At 48.0% G+C, this 13,692-nt stretch overlaps 1 protein-coding gene across 1 annotated transcript; it reads right to left on the reverse strand.

Annotated features, from left to right (window-relative positions):
- Window positions 1-3,781: 3,781 nt before the first annotated feature.
- PEX11B (peroxisomal biogenesis factor 11 beta) lies at window positions 3,782-13,279 on the reverse strand. Its single transcript, XM_053368164.1, has 4 exons — window positions 13,109-13,279; window positions 9,694-9,809; window positions 7,128-7,329; window positions 3,782-6,532 (listed from the first exon to the last, which is right to left on the reverse strand). Exons 1-4 carry the CDS (start codon window positions 13,162-13,164, stop codon window positions 6,163-6,165), a joined length of 744 nt encoding a protein of 247 aa, XP_053224139.1. The 5' UTR covers window positions 13,165-13,279; the 3' UTR covers window positions 3,782-6,162.
- Window positions 13,280-13,692: the final 413 nt, after the last annotated feature.

Genomic DNA, 13,692 nt, shown 5'->3' on the forward strand with positions numbered 1-13,692 from the left:
CAAAATTTGCAGAAATGTTGTATATGCTTTATGTCACATGCAGATTTGTATCCTACTTTTGGAGGGGCAAGCCCCCAAAATAAATCTGTGTTGCTTCGAATGTGCTTTAGAGGTATAGCGTTCACAGCCTGTGTTGCTGTTATCAAATTCAGCAGAAGGAAGATGGGGGGCAAAACTATAGTTACGTAGTTTTTTAGGTGCCATTGGCTCAGGCACAACCTATTGTTGGGCTCCATGCTTTTTGCCCTACTGATTTCAATGCTCTCTGGCCACCTCTGCCTGAAAGAGACCGCTGCCAGAAACCTGGGAGACCTGCTGCCAGTATAGCACAGGGGTCACCAATATGGCACCCGTGGACATGCATATGCCAACAGAGCATAGCTGTCAACTTTCAGATTTGAAAATAAGGGATCAGCAGCCTCACCTGTCCCAGGGACAGTCTATGGGATATCTAACAATCCGGGATAGCAGCGGGAAACGGCGCTGGAATAAGGGAATTTCCCGCAAAAAAAAGGGAAGGTTGACAGCTGTGCAACAGAGGCATTCCATCTCTGCGCTGCCCCCATCATTTTAGTAGCAGCAGCAGCCGCAAATAAAAGTTTGCAGCTTGCACTTGGTGGTTTTTTTGGGGGGGGGTGTGTGAATCCGTGGCAGTTTCTCCGGTTCACAAACATGCCCTGTGCCCTCAAATGGAGGGTCTAACTCAGTATGAGGCAGTTCGCCTATGTCCCTGCCTGCCTTTAAAAGGCAGAAATTCAGCAGGTGCCCTTCCCTGCATCGCTGAAAACGTGCTTCCAGGTGACATTTCACCTGTCATGGAGCTATTAAGGCATGAGGTTCCTGTCAGGAAAAAAGCCAGGCAAATCCTGAATAACTTGCGTTGTGGCAGCTGCTGCTGCTGCTTTTACATGGGTCCTTTTTTATTATTCTACTTGGTCAGGGACAGGAAATAAGAGGAAGGTTTACACAACCACCAGAGGAAGACTTAGCAACCATCAGTAGGTGTTTGGTAGGCTGTGGCCCATGCTGGTGTATGTATGTGTTGTGTTTCTCTGGATCCGGCCTAGCAAAGCCTCATGACAACAAGGGCCACACGCTCCGTTGCCAAGCAACCACCACTTAAGGACAGCATCCCCACAAGCCCTTTGTGGCCTGGTGCCACTGTTGAAGATGAGACGAAGTATCTCACTGCTTGGAAGTTGTCCACCCTTCACCCTAAGGCCCCAGAGAGAGCTACAGCAATTTAAAACACGACGTTAAAAATAGTTTAAAAGAATTTTAAGAATTTTAAAAGAATGCCTTAACCTATCCAAGTGCTCATTTGGGGCCTGTTTGCTGTGGCCTCTACCATCTGCCACTCTTCGGGTAATAATCAAGGGGCGGGGGCTGGGTTTGTAGGGCCACAGACTTTGGCCCCTGGGCCCCAAAGCTGAGTCTCAGTTGCCCCACAAAGCCCCACTGAGCCTTGACATGGCAAGTCCTGCCTTAAGTGACAGGGATGCTGCTCAGGGAATGCAGACACCCCTGAAGTCTCTCTCGCCACTTGGAGATTGGGGTGCACAAAACAGTATTACCTCTCATTCCTCTCCCTCCGTCTTCTTTAAAAACAAAATAAAATTCATTCTCAACGTTTGTGAGCCTTTGTGGGTATTATGCACCCCACCCTCTGCCTGAAATCCAGCATTAAACCTTGCAAGCTGCCAGATGAAGGGAAATTGCAGGGGTGCGTGTGTGCCGTGACTCAGGTGGACCCCAGCTGGGGAAGAAAGAACAGCTCCTGCCTTCAGATGCAGACCTAAACTGTGCACAATTCACCGGAGCAGAGTTTATAAAACTTAAAACGTTGCTGAATGACACAATCTGGGGGTGGGGCTCTGGAACACTTGACACGTTTGGGAACATTTGTTCCGACACCGCAGGTGTTCGGCAAAGCTTGTTTCAGAACAGAATATTGTTATTTAAAAATTGGAAGAGAAAGGCAATCAAAAGGGTTGTTTTTCCGTCTCTCCCCTCCCTTCCCACAAAAGCTCCTATGATTCCATTTAAGCGTTGGGGGTTGCCAAGGTAAAACCTGGCACCAAAGGACAGAAGAGGTGATTTGAAGGCAGAGCAAATTGAACAGAGGGAATCGTCCGGTTGGGAAGGGTCCAAAAGCAGAGCCCTTGTGGCCCTCAGCAGCTGTCCCCTCCCCTCTGGTCAATTTGTGCATCCCTGAGCAAAAGCTTGAACCAAGTCTACATATGCCATGTTGCGACACTGCATTCTGCTAGACCTCATGGAGGAGTTGCTCGCACAATTCTCCTTCCACCAAGGGTTTGGTCTTCAGTCACATCCATTATTTTTAAGGGGACTTCTCAAGAGTAGGCATTACACGGGATACAATCCTAAATAAATAGTAACGGGTGGTATTCAGCAAAGTTTGAGTAATGTACTGAAATGATCCATTGATTTTAATGGGTCTACTCTGTAAAATTAAGCAGAATAGCACCCCAAGAAACAAAATAAATGGTGGATTAAAGCATTGCTTTTCTTTTGCATTACAGAACGCAGTTAAAAGCTGCATCGAGTGGATTAGCAGTGCCACCTGGTGACCAGGCCAGTTTATGACAGGCTGACTTCTCCCATGGGCCAGAACTCCACAGCTTCCCCTTCCTTTTACAAACAGAGGTTTTCCAACCTGCTTTCACGTGCAAAGCCACAGGTCAATTCTCCCAGCAGACAAGGATTGATGCTAACTTGTAAGGGGTTTTTTTAAGCTTCTATTTTTCTTTCTTTTGTAAAATCAAGCAAGATACTAGTCCTCATAGTGCCAGAGAGCCATCTGACAACAGGTAGCAGCTGGCAACACCCCCCAGAGAGAAGGAACAGACCTTTGGGCTTTTACTCTTATCACAAACCACCACTTTCCCTGCCACCCATGTGCAGCACCTCTGTCATCTCCACAGCACAGTTGGAAGAGAAGGGGAAATGAATCCACTTGGGCTGACATAGCAGGCTTCCCAAACTTCTGATTGCCGCAGCACCCTCTGCTACACCAGGCGATGTCTGAAGGCAAGGATGAGAGAAATCTGACTTGCTTGACGTTTTAATGCAGGCATCCCCAAAATTGGCCCTCCAGATGTTTCCGGACTACAACTCCCATCATCCCTAGCTAACAGGACCAGTGATCAGGGGGTGCCTGTTTTAATGCAAACCACTGGTTCTGAGTCCCATGAAAAACTCTTGGTCAGAGGATAAGGAGCAGAGAAAGCTTTCATACTATCAAAGTGGGTAATATGAGACTTGGGGGCAGGAGGAGGTATCTAAGTGGGTGCTAAGACACAAGGGGCTGGTGGGGGGGTGCTGGATCAACTTTACAGTTAGAACTACATAAATAGTTTTAACTGGATTTTGAATCAATGTGCAATTGATGGGTTACGGTCTTGCATCTTCCTTCATGGGTTGTGCAAACCACTACTGTGAATGTTTTCTAGGATGGGGGCACTAGGGATGAGTTTATGGAACCAAAGAAGCCATGGTTGGGGGGGGTGGGAACCACTGCTGCAGAACAGAACACTGGACTACATGGGCCTTTGGCGTGATGCAGCAGTCAGGTGCTTTCTCATGCTTTTATAGAGACTCCCTTAAAAGAAAAAGGAGCATCCAGCTGCAGTGGGGGCCCAGAGGAATGGGCACCAGGGAAAGCAAAGGGAGCGATTCCCACGCCCCCAAAGGAATTGGTTTGCAGGGGTGTTCCCTTGAGATCACTCGTTCAAGAAAAAGAACCCAGGCTACACAACAGATGCCAACCTTAATTTATTGGATCAAATGATCAACCCTGTTTATTTGATACACTAGTAAGAGGGAAAGGTAGAAGTGTAGTTGAGGACTGGGAGAAATGGTACATTTTTAATCCTGGGGTAGCCAATATGGTGCCCTTCTGATACTGCTGGAGGACCCCCCTCCCCAAACTCTGCTCAGACCCAACCAGTGTGGCCAGTGGTGAAGGATGGAGGCTGCAAGCTCTACAACATCTGGAGGGTATTGCACTGTATTAGCAGAGGAACAGGGTAACCTGCTCCAGGTTGGGAACACCTGTTTCAAAACTAGGAATGGGGTTATGAGCAAGGCAGACGGGTGGTCCTGAAGGTGGAGATTAAGAAGCAGTACTGAAAGGGGAAAGGAGACCTGGGCTAGAGATGGAAAAAGATGACAAAAAAAACAACGGATCAACACGGACCCCTGAGGATTCCCCAAAATGGCCTAAGCTCAGACCGAGTTGGCAATGCATTCTTTCAGACAGCAAAGAGGCATGTGTGTGTATGTCATGTTCCTGACTACTTCCCCCATAAAAATAATTCCCTCCACTCAGAAATCAAGGGGAAAGAACCTTGCCTAGTCCCACCCCCCAGACATGCTAACTTCTCTTTTATGTGGAGATGTTTAGTTCACCCCCACCCCCCCAACACAGGGGAGCACCCACTCCACGCCAGTCTGATGGGATGCCACCCAAACACAGGTTGGGCATCCCAATGAGAACGCAAAGCCCAAAGCTTTGTAGCTCTTAACAGATGGGTGGCAGGCAGAAATTCAACCTGTGCAGCTTCTCCCAGAAATGAGAGGCCACAGTGAAGAGGGAAGGGGAAGCAGCCCAGGTGGAATTTCTGTCTGTTGTGCAACTACTAAAGGCACAGAGCTCCTGTGGAGGGAAATGAGGTGGCAGCACAGGGTGTGAGGAGTAAGATGGCTATGTGCATACTCTGAGAAGATTCCTATGTTTCAAGAGCGGCAGAGAAGGAGATACCTAGCAGAGAAGTCTGCTGGGTAAGGCTTCCCCTATCCCCCAAAGTTCTTTGACAGGAGTTTTCTCAGGGTCTGAATTTGCCAGCTCTCGCTGTAGAACAATGACGGCGAGAAACCTGACTTTATATAAAGTATCAGATCATAACCAGATCTGGAGCACATGCCATGCCCTGTGAGCTGCCTGGCAGAAAACCAGCATCCCTACTCAGAACCTAACCCAGTCAAACAGGAGCCATCCACCATTTAAAAATAGTAATACCAAAGAAAACTCTCTGTGGCTGACTACATTTAGCTTCAGGTCACTCGATTTCAAAAGTTGTTTATGAGACGCGGGAATGGGGGAGAGGTTTGCAAAATCAGGAAAAGGAACTAACAGCGCCAAATATCAAGGCATAGCATAGAACAGCCCTTCCTAATTCTCATGCTGTGTGGATACTCCAACTTCCAACATGCTCAGTGTGGCGATGCTGGCTGCAGGCTGATGGGAGCTGGGGTCTAGGACATCTGGAGGAGGACCAGGTTGAGGAAACGCAGACATTAAAGCTCTGCTTGTTATTGGAGTGTTGAAGCCTAAAAAAATAGGAGCGACAGCTCGATAGGAATACCAGAAGCCCGTTTACTGGGCATGTGCTTACTCTTCAGTCCAAACGTGGCCCCAGCTCCACAGCTGTTCTCCCTTGGCCTCCCCGCAAAGAGGCAGAGAGGATGCAGAATGCCACAGGGCCTCGTTTCCCCAGACCTTCCTTCCTTGCCAAGGGGCACCGAGGCACCATGCCATGAGGCAGCCGGTCACTAGGTTTATGCACAAGGACAGACCTTCGCTTTTCACCTCCTGCTCAAGAGTGGAAGAGGCTGGGTGTGGCGGGGCATAGAATAGCTCCAATCCCTTCCCCAGGGCTCCAATGTCAGAGCACTGAAGGATGCATTCCCACAGCTCACTGGAGGCTTAACCGCTGCAGAGCAGCCCAGGATGAATTAAAAAGAACAGGTGAGTGGGTGGGATTTGCGGGGAGAGGTATTGTGGAGTGGGAAGGGCAGAGGAGGGGCAAGCCAGGGGCAGGATAGATCTTGAGGACCATCTGCATAGGAGGGTTGTAGTACGGTGGCCCAGAGGAGTGAGGAAAGTTGGTCTCGAATTTGCTGTCCCCCACTTAAAAATGAGTGCAAATTAGATGTCCCCCCAAAGTGCCAACAGGCCCAAGTCCCCACGTACCAAGGAGCCCATGCTACGCAAATGGCCATCGGCTGCCTAAGGCTGACAAAGTCGCAAACACCTTGTGCTGGTTCCTGGAAGTGGAACACGTAGAAAGAGGAAGCCCTGTGACATGTGGCCTGCTCTACAGACACCAGCTAGCCGCCCCGCCCCCCTGTTCCCGCCCTTCAAGGCTTCAGCTTCAGCCACGGGAAGACAATGGTAAGGATGGAGATAATGGAAGACGTCAAGCCGCAGAGCCCCACGAACCCTGGGTTGGTCTTGTACAGGCCCAGCTTGTCCATGGGGATAAAAATGTCGCAGGCGTTTTTTGCCAGGTCCAGAAGCAGAGGGGGGTTGTCCCTCAGCACGTGACACAGGAGGCGGACCTGCAGCTTCAGCCTCAAGATCAGCTGCTGGAGCCGGTGGTCTTCCCCCACTCTGGGGCTGTCTCCACCACCGCCTCGCTGGCACTTCCCATTCGCCTCATGCTCCATCAGCAACCGGATCTCATAGGCGTCCCTGCTCAGGTTCATGATCAGTGCAAAGAGGTAATACCTGGAAAAAAGGCAAAGGGGTGGGGAGGAAGAAAAGTCCTTAACTTCTATCTGTTAGAATATCGTTCCGTTCCACCTTAAAAGGAACAGGCATGACTGTTGTGTGTCAGGTGCCTGTTTACTTCCAGGACAGGCTTGCTGGGAACTTCCGTTTGTATATTGCTTTTGCTTTGTTGCTGTGTGCTTGGACACGAAGGGAAGCAGACATGCTTTTTCCTTTGTTCCTGAACTATGCTGAATAAATGCCTGTAAATAATGCTTACACATGTCTCTGTCTGCCACTTCTGTTGTGAGAAGTTACTCACGCTGCTGATTAGAGCGTGCCAAGTCTCTAAAGGTATCTGAGGCTTGTGTCGCTGATTGATGCTGTTCCGGGAACCAGAGTTCGCCCAGCTGCCGGCCGGTGGCTGGAGCCAGCTGGGGGCCTGCCAAATGCCCCCGTCTCCTCGGCAGTATCCCAACACTATCAACAGATATCAGCTGTGACAGCCGTCTTACACAGTGTCTTTATTTGCAGTCAGCAGACCGCTGCAACATTTTATGCCCATCAATAGTGTTAATAAAAGCACACATTCATACAATTAAAAAAACCTCACCTGAAAGACCGCTGGCTCCATTTCTCCTGGTCCATGTGCGGGGCGAGACCTGATTTCCCTGCCCACAGGATATTGTCACAGGCGAAATACATGGCTCTGTTTAGATGGCTGACAGTGATGCAGAAGCGAAGAACCATGTCTGACAGGTGGATGGCCCGTTTGGCCGCCTCCAGGGCATCTGAAGAATTCCCCAGCCGGAACACTGGAAAGGAATCCCAAGTTAAAGTGCTTGTCCAACATTGGCCTGCAGCTCTTTAAAGGAGAAGCTCCAAACTGCAATCCGATTTGGTGTCAACTGGCTGTCTGAATGTGTCCTTACAACATGCGTTTGCCTTAGGAGTGGCAGGAGATGGGGCCAGACAGACCAAGGGGATCTTCAAGAGGCCAGATTCTAGGACAGCTTTGCTAACTAGGATAACACAGCAGCTATGAGACAGGGGAGCTAGGAATCATTAGGTCCCTGGTTTGCATTTTACTGCTGATATGACCTCATTAGACTGGGTAGGCCATTCTCAGCACCAATAAACCCCTGCCATGTGGGGGGAGGATCCTTACAGCAACCTTGCACAGTAGGCCCAATATAGGTCTACATTATAGGATGGCTGTAAGGATCACAAGGTTGCATAATGCTGTACAAGTTACTATCCAACAAATAGGTTTCCCTATCCTACATGGCTGGAAGTAACCAACTGTGGCAAAAACCAAAATCACCATCTTCATTTAGTTACCTGGGGGGAAGGTTCCTACTTGCCAGAGTGGACCAGGCAACTGGCTACTTACAAGCCTGGACTAACAGAGCTCAGGCACAAACTTTCTGGGAAGCCTTGAGAAACCTGCTTTATCAGTCTACGTTCCCTATCTGTAAAATGGGAACAACCTTAAACAGTAAGCTGTGCTGAAAAGCAGTTCCTAAGGGAGCTGCTACATGGGGAGAAACTTGGGGCCTCTGAGGCTTACTGGAGGAAGTCTGGCTGAACTATGTGGGTGACTAGAGGCTGGGTGGGTGGCTCTTCAATATGATCTAGGAGGGCTGCTCTCCTGTATAGTGGTACCTCGGTTTTCAAGCGTCTCGGAAGTTGGATGTTTCGACTTTCGAACGCCAAAAACCCAGAAGAAACTGCTTTGGTTATTGAACACTTTTTGGAAGCCAAACATGCCATGCAGCTTCCATATTGAGTTTTCCAGACGTAAATGCTTCCAGAAATGCATGCTTCGGTTTTTTAACGTTTCGGAAATCAAACGGTCTTCCGGAATGGATGACGTTCGAAAACCAAGGTTCCACTGTACTTTGAAGCATTTTACAAATTCGAAAAAAGGGCGAAATGATGCAGAAACAATTTAGCATGAATAAATGAAGCCTGCCCTTTTTTAATACCCAGTGTCAGTGGTGGCCAAACTTGGCCCTCCAGCTGTTTTTGGAGGACAACTCCCATCATCCATAGCTAACAGGAACAGTGGCCAGGGATGATGGGAACTGTAGTCCCCAAACAGCTGGAGGGCCAAGTTTGGCCACCACTGCCCTAGGTCCACCAGATCCTGGAATGGAACTGGGTGTGCTGAGAGCAGCTGACTGATTGCTGGAGGGGACACAGTTGTGGGAAGCCTGAGGAGGCAATGAGACCTTAGTGCCTGCATGTAAGCCCTAGAGTGAGGAACTGGGGCTAAGTCAGAAAGTCCTTCTTCACACAGAACATAGCTAAACTATGGAACTCACTCCCACAGGTGGCTACCAACTCAGATGGCTTTAAAAGAAGATCCAACAAAATCACTGAGAAGGCTGCCAGCTGTGATGGCTATGCTGCTCCTCTGCAGTTGGCAGCAGCAAAGCTTCTGAATACCTGTTGCTAGAAGCCACAGGAGTGGAGAAGACTCCTGTGCTCAGGTCCTGCTTGCAGGTTTCCCACAGGCAGCTGGTTGGCTGCTGTGAGAACAGGATGCTGGACTAGATGGGCCAATGACCTGATCCAGTAGGATCTTCTTAGGCTCTTAAGTCGGCAGGTTCAGGAGTACCCTCTTTTCTGTAAGGTTTTGGGGTGGTCTGTGGGTTTGCTTGGGTCCTGGGTGAGAGGCAGGAGGCTTGAATGGTGCTGAGTGTGGGGAGGTGTGTTAAAGGAGGGGCTAGCATCAGTACTCAGTTACAGTACTAATATCCAAATACAGTGGTACCTCAGGTTACATGCGCTTCAGGTTACAGACTCTGCTAACCCAGAAATAGTACCTTGGGTTAAGAACTTTGCTTCAGGATGAGAACAGAAATCGTGCTCCGGCGGTGCGGCAGCAGCGGGAGGCCCCATTAGCTAAAATGGTGCTTCAGGTTAAGAACAGTTTCAAGTTAAGAACAGACCTGCAGAACGAATTAAGTTCTTAATCCGAGGTACCACTGTATATATTTGCATTGCATTTGCATCGATGCTTTTATTGCATGTTTGTAAAATGTGTTTTTTTTCAAAAAATCTGTCCTGCACTGCATAGATGTATACTAAGTGCTACAGCAATTTCCTCAAATAAATAAAAATGAATCCCTCCCCAACCCTCTCAGGTCCCAGTCAACCCCTCTTGCACTCACACTTGCGCCCCAAGCTCATGTGAGCCTCCAGCTGCTTGATCCTAGCAATGAAATCGGGGCTGGCCCCATACTTCTGCAGTGAGTAGCCGAGCAGAGTGCAGGCATACTGGGCAGCCCTAGGAGGAAAGAAACAAACAGTGGAAAGGTGTTAGGCTGGTAGAGAAGATACTTGAGGCCCCAATGAAATAGCCCTACTGCAATAGCTGGCAAACGAGGCAAAAAGTATTTATTATTGCTTGTTAGCCACCCTGAGCCCGGTCTTGGCTGGGGAGGGTGGGGTATAAATAAATATTATTATTATTATTAAAGCAAAAAGGAGGGGAGGTATATACTTGTGCTGCGTAAGTGGGTCCATGAGAGCTTCCTGGAATAATTAAATATATAGATATATACAGGAGGGTTTTCAAATTAGGATATGTCACATAAATATCAACATTCTCCAACTTGATGCCTTCCAGATGTTCTGAACTGCAGCTGCTTCCATTAGCCTCAGCCAGCGCAGTCTATGGTCAGGGATGAAGGAAGTTGTAACCCAAAATATCTGGAGGGCAGTGGATGGCAATGCAAGGCTTGCTTAAGACCACCAATCACACACTGCCAGGCCAAACAGAGAGTGCAACCAACATATTCTCAAGCTCCGGCAAGCCTCCAGAAGGGAAGGGAGAAAGGCAACCACACAGAGTGCTTGTTACGTCCTTGAAGTTTGAACTTTGGAGGAGCTCTTGGCCATCCTAAGGGTATGCAATAAGATGTGAGAGGAGTGAAGGAGTCATTGCATCACCATAAATTCCTGCTGCTACTGTATCATGAACAGAAGCAAAAACACTCTGTGGACAGACCCTTTCTCTACAAGTAGAATCATTTTGCAAAGAGCATCTTAACAAATTAACTGTACAATCCTGAACTTTAAGAAAAGCCTCCTTTGCTCAGGAGTATTCCCAGCTGGGAAAAAGCAAATGCACCCTGCGAAACATTAAGGTGCATGACTTACAAATGGATTGTGGAGGGGAGAAAGTTTGGGAACCACTAACCAAACAATTGCTACTGGCCAGTGGAAGAAAATTGAACAATCTGAGATTTTTAGTGCAGCTGTGATGGGGAGAGGGGATTGTGTCGGCCCAAAGCAAAAAGTAGCAGGAAAGAGAAGTACGTTCGTGGTTTTTTAATTTAAAGTTTATTTCCATCAAAAGAGGGTGTGCTTCCCCTGAGTTTGTAAACTTTTTAAACAAATAAAAAATAGCTCTGCTAATGCCAATGAGATAAAGTTCATCATCTTTAGTCCGATAATGCAGACGACAGGGTGTGGCCGAGAGTGTGTGGATTAAACCACCCCTGCAATGGAACCCATTTTGATGGGGGTGGTTAAGAGTAGCATATTACACAATGCTGCATCCAGCATAGTTATCCTGGTTTTGGGCAGGGAGGGGTATGGAAATGCAGGGGGAAGCAACTGTAAAGCAGATTGCACTGCTGGTACAATTAATTATGGGTTGGGGGAGATGAAAGAACTGAGGGTGTCAGTGGTGAGTGGGAAGGAATTATTTGGCCACCACTGAGAAACAAGGGAGGAGCAAACCTGCAGTACAAGTCTTTCAGAGACAGACGTGCCAGGTCACATCACTGCTCAGTCAACAGATCTACCAAAAAGGCTACACGTGTTCTACAATACCAATACCAATTATCTTTGTCTGGAGCATTTACTTTGCCCCCGCTCCTGGAAAAATCCCCCCTTATTTCTCTCTTTAAAAAAAACACACAATAAAAATCGATTTAAAAGGCATATAGTCAGAAAGTAGCCAGATGACAAATCAGGACCTACTGTCACACAATTTGGGAAGGATTTCTGACCTACAGCTGTTATAACAAGGAAAACAACAGAATGAACCACGTGCCCCAAACAATGCTAGTGAAATGAGGAAATTGCACAGGAAGGTGTGTGCGTGTGCAAAGGTAAACTGAAGCATATTAGTGTGTGGAAGGACTACTTGGAAGCAACAGCCTGGATTCTTCTAGCCCAGAGATGGAAAGGCGGCACAATTCCGGCCAAAGAAGAGCAGCAACTAAAATTGATGAACTATGCTGAAATGGCAAAACTTACAGGAAGAATTAGAAACTAGGAAGAGGCAGATTTTAATAAAGAATGGGGAAAGTTTATAACTTATTTGAAAAATTATTGTAAACAATTACATTCATTGGTAAGCTTGACAGAAAACATGTAGTAAAAATTTGAACTATGGATTGGCAAAGGATTTGTAAAATAGTGTTATGGAATAGATGCAGAGAGAAAATCATTATATGAGGATGCACAAAGGGGGAGGGGAGGGAAGTCAAAGGGGATTTTATGTTTTTATGGTGTTTATTTTTCTTTTGCTTATTGTATGTAAAATTGAAAATGCAATTGTATTTTCCTTTCATTTTTTAAAAAGGAAGTCTAATAATAATCAATAAGGAGGCAGCATGCTGTAGTGGTTCGAGTATTGGATTAGGACCTGGGGGAGACCAGGGTTCAAATCCTCACTCTGGGTGATCTTGGGCCAGTCACTGCCTCTCAGCCAAACCTACTTTCCAGGCTTGCTGTGGGGATTAACTGAAGATTAACTGAGGAGGAGGAGAATCATGTTGCACCAATTTAAACTCCTTTGAGAAAAAAAAGGTAGGATATAAATGTGACAAAGACATAAAAACAAAAAGTCTTTTCTCTCTCTCTTTTACACCTGGTACCACAGGTTGGTGGCTCTACCAAGAAGTCTCAAACTCACCCCCCAAAAAATATGGCTTTTGACATTTGAGAGGTTATATAGTTTAAAGGCACACCTTATTGTTTTAAGATTGTGAGTTGTCTTAAATTGTTTTTAATATTGAGTTTTATTGGCTACTGCATTCACATCCTTTTTCTCCAAGGAGTTCTCAAGGGGGTACATAAAGTTCTCCTCCCGCTCCATGTTACCCTCACAGCAACCTTGTGAGGCAGTTAGGCTGAGAGAGAAAGAAAAAGAGAGAGAGAGACAGAGAGAGAGACTGGGCAAAAGTCGTGGCCGAGGGGTGTGTGTGTGTGTTGAACTCTGATCTTTCCTGGGTCCTCGTCCGACACTTCTAATCACTACCCGACACCCTGGCCCACCTTGGGATGAAAGGAGGCTGGTTAAAGTACAAATAATGATAAATGATAAACCAAAAGAAACAACAAAATAACAATGACTAAAGAAATGTAAAATATTTAAGAATACAGTAACAATAACCTAGTGACAACACAGTATTAATAATGTGGATCATAATAACGAACCACGATCATTACAAGAATCCCCCGCTCCCCTTCCCCAAAACGAAAGGCGCCCCAAGAGAAAGCACCGGGAGCGGGTTGGCTCTTGATACCCTTCGCGGTCCCCTGCCTCTCCCTCCACGCCCTCCGCCGCACCTGAAGACCCGCTCCTTGGCTTGGCTCTGGGCGCTGAATCGCACCCAGGAATCCATCGCAGCAGCCTCTCCTCGGCGAAGGCAGCACCGGCGGGCCCCCTCCTTCCCTCGCCTCCTCCAGGCTCGCAGGCAGCCCTCGGCAGCTCTTTCCTCGGCCTCGCAGGGCCGCGCCTCCCTCAGGGCCGCCCCCGCCCGTCCCCTCGGCCGCGGGCAAATGAAATCGCGGTCACTTCCGGGGGCAGTACGGCAGCGCCCGAGGGACAAATTTAAGCACGGATAATGGGCAAAGGCTTTGTTGTTGTTGCGGGGGTTTTGTTTTTTTCTTTTAACTGGCTCCTCCGCCCGCCCCTCTCTTAAAGGCGATTGGGGGAAATCCCGACGCTTTCCCTGGTTCGCACGGTTCTCATTGGCTGATCCTAAGAGGCTGGGTCGGCCTTCTCTTTATCTACCCAAGCTTGGCAGCCATTCGCCGGCCTCCCGGCTCCTCCCCCCCTGAGGTGTTCACGACGGCGATTGGAGGAAGGTCCTCCGAATACCCCCGCCTCCTAGCTTGGGCACCTTGCATTTCCATTGGCTGAGTCCTCA

Source organism: Podarcis raffonei, chromosome 16, assembly GCF_027172205.1.
Source record: "Podarcis raffonei isolate rPodRaf1 chromosome 16, rPodRaf1.pri, whole genome shotgun sequence".
Classification (NCBI taxonomy): domain Eukaryota; kingdom Metazoa; phylum Chordata; class Lepidosauria; order Squamata; family Lacertidae; genus Podarcis; species Podarcis raffonei.

Coding starts and splice junctions, on each gene's coding strand:
- PEX11B (XM_053368164.1), bottom strand. CDS start 13,164: ATGGATTCCTGGGTGCGATTCAGCGCCCAGAGCCAAGCCAAGGAGCGG. Junction 9,810..13,108: donor GCCAAGGAGCGGGTCTTCAG/GTGCGGCGGAGG, acceptor CTTTCCTCCTAG/GGCTGCCCAGTATGCCTGCA. Junction 7,330..9,693: donor CATGAGCTTGGGGCGCAAGT/GTGAGTGCAAGA, acceptor ATTCCTTTCCAG/TGTTCCGGCTGGGGAATTCT.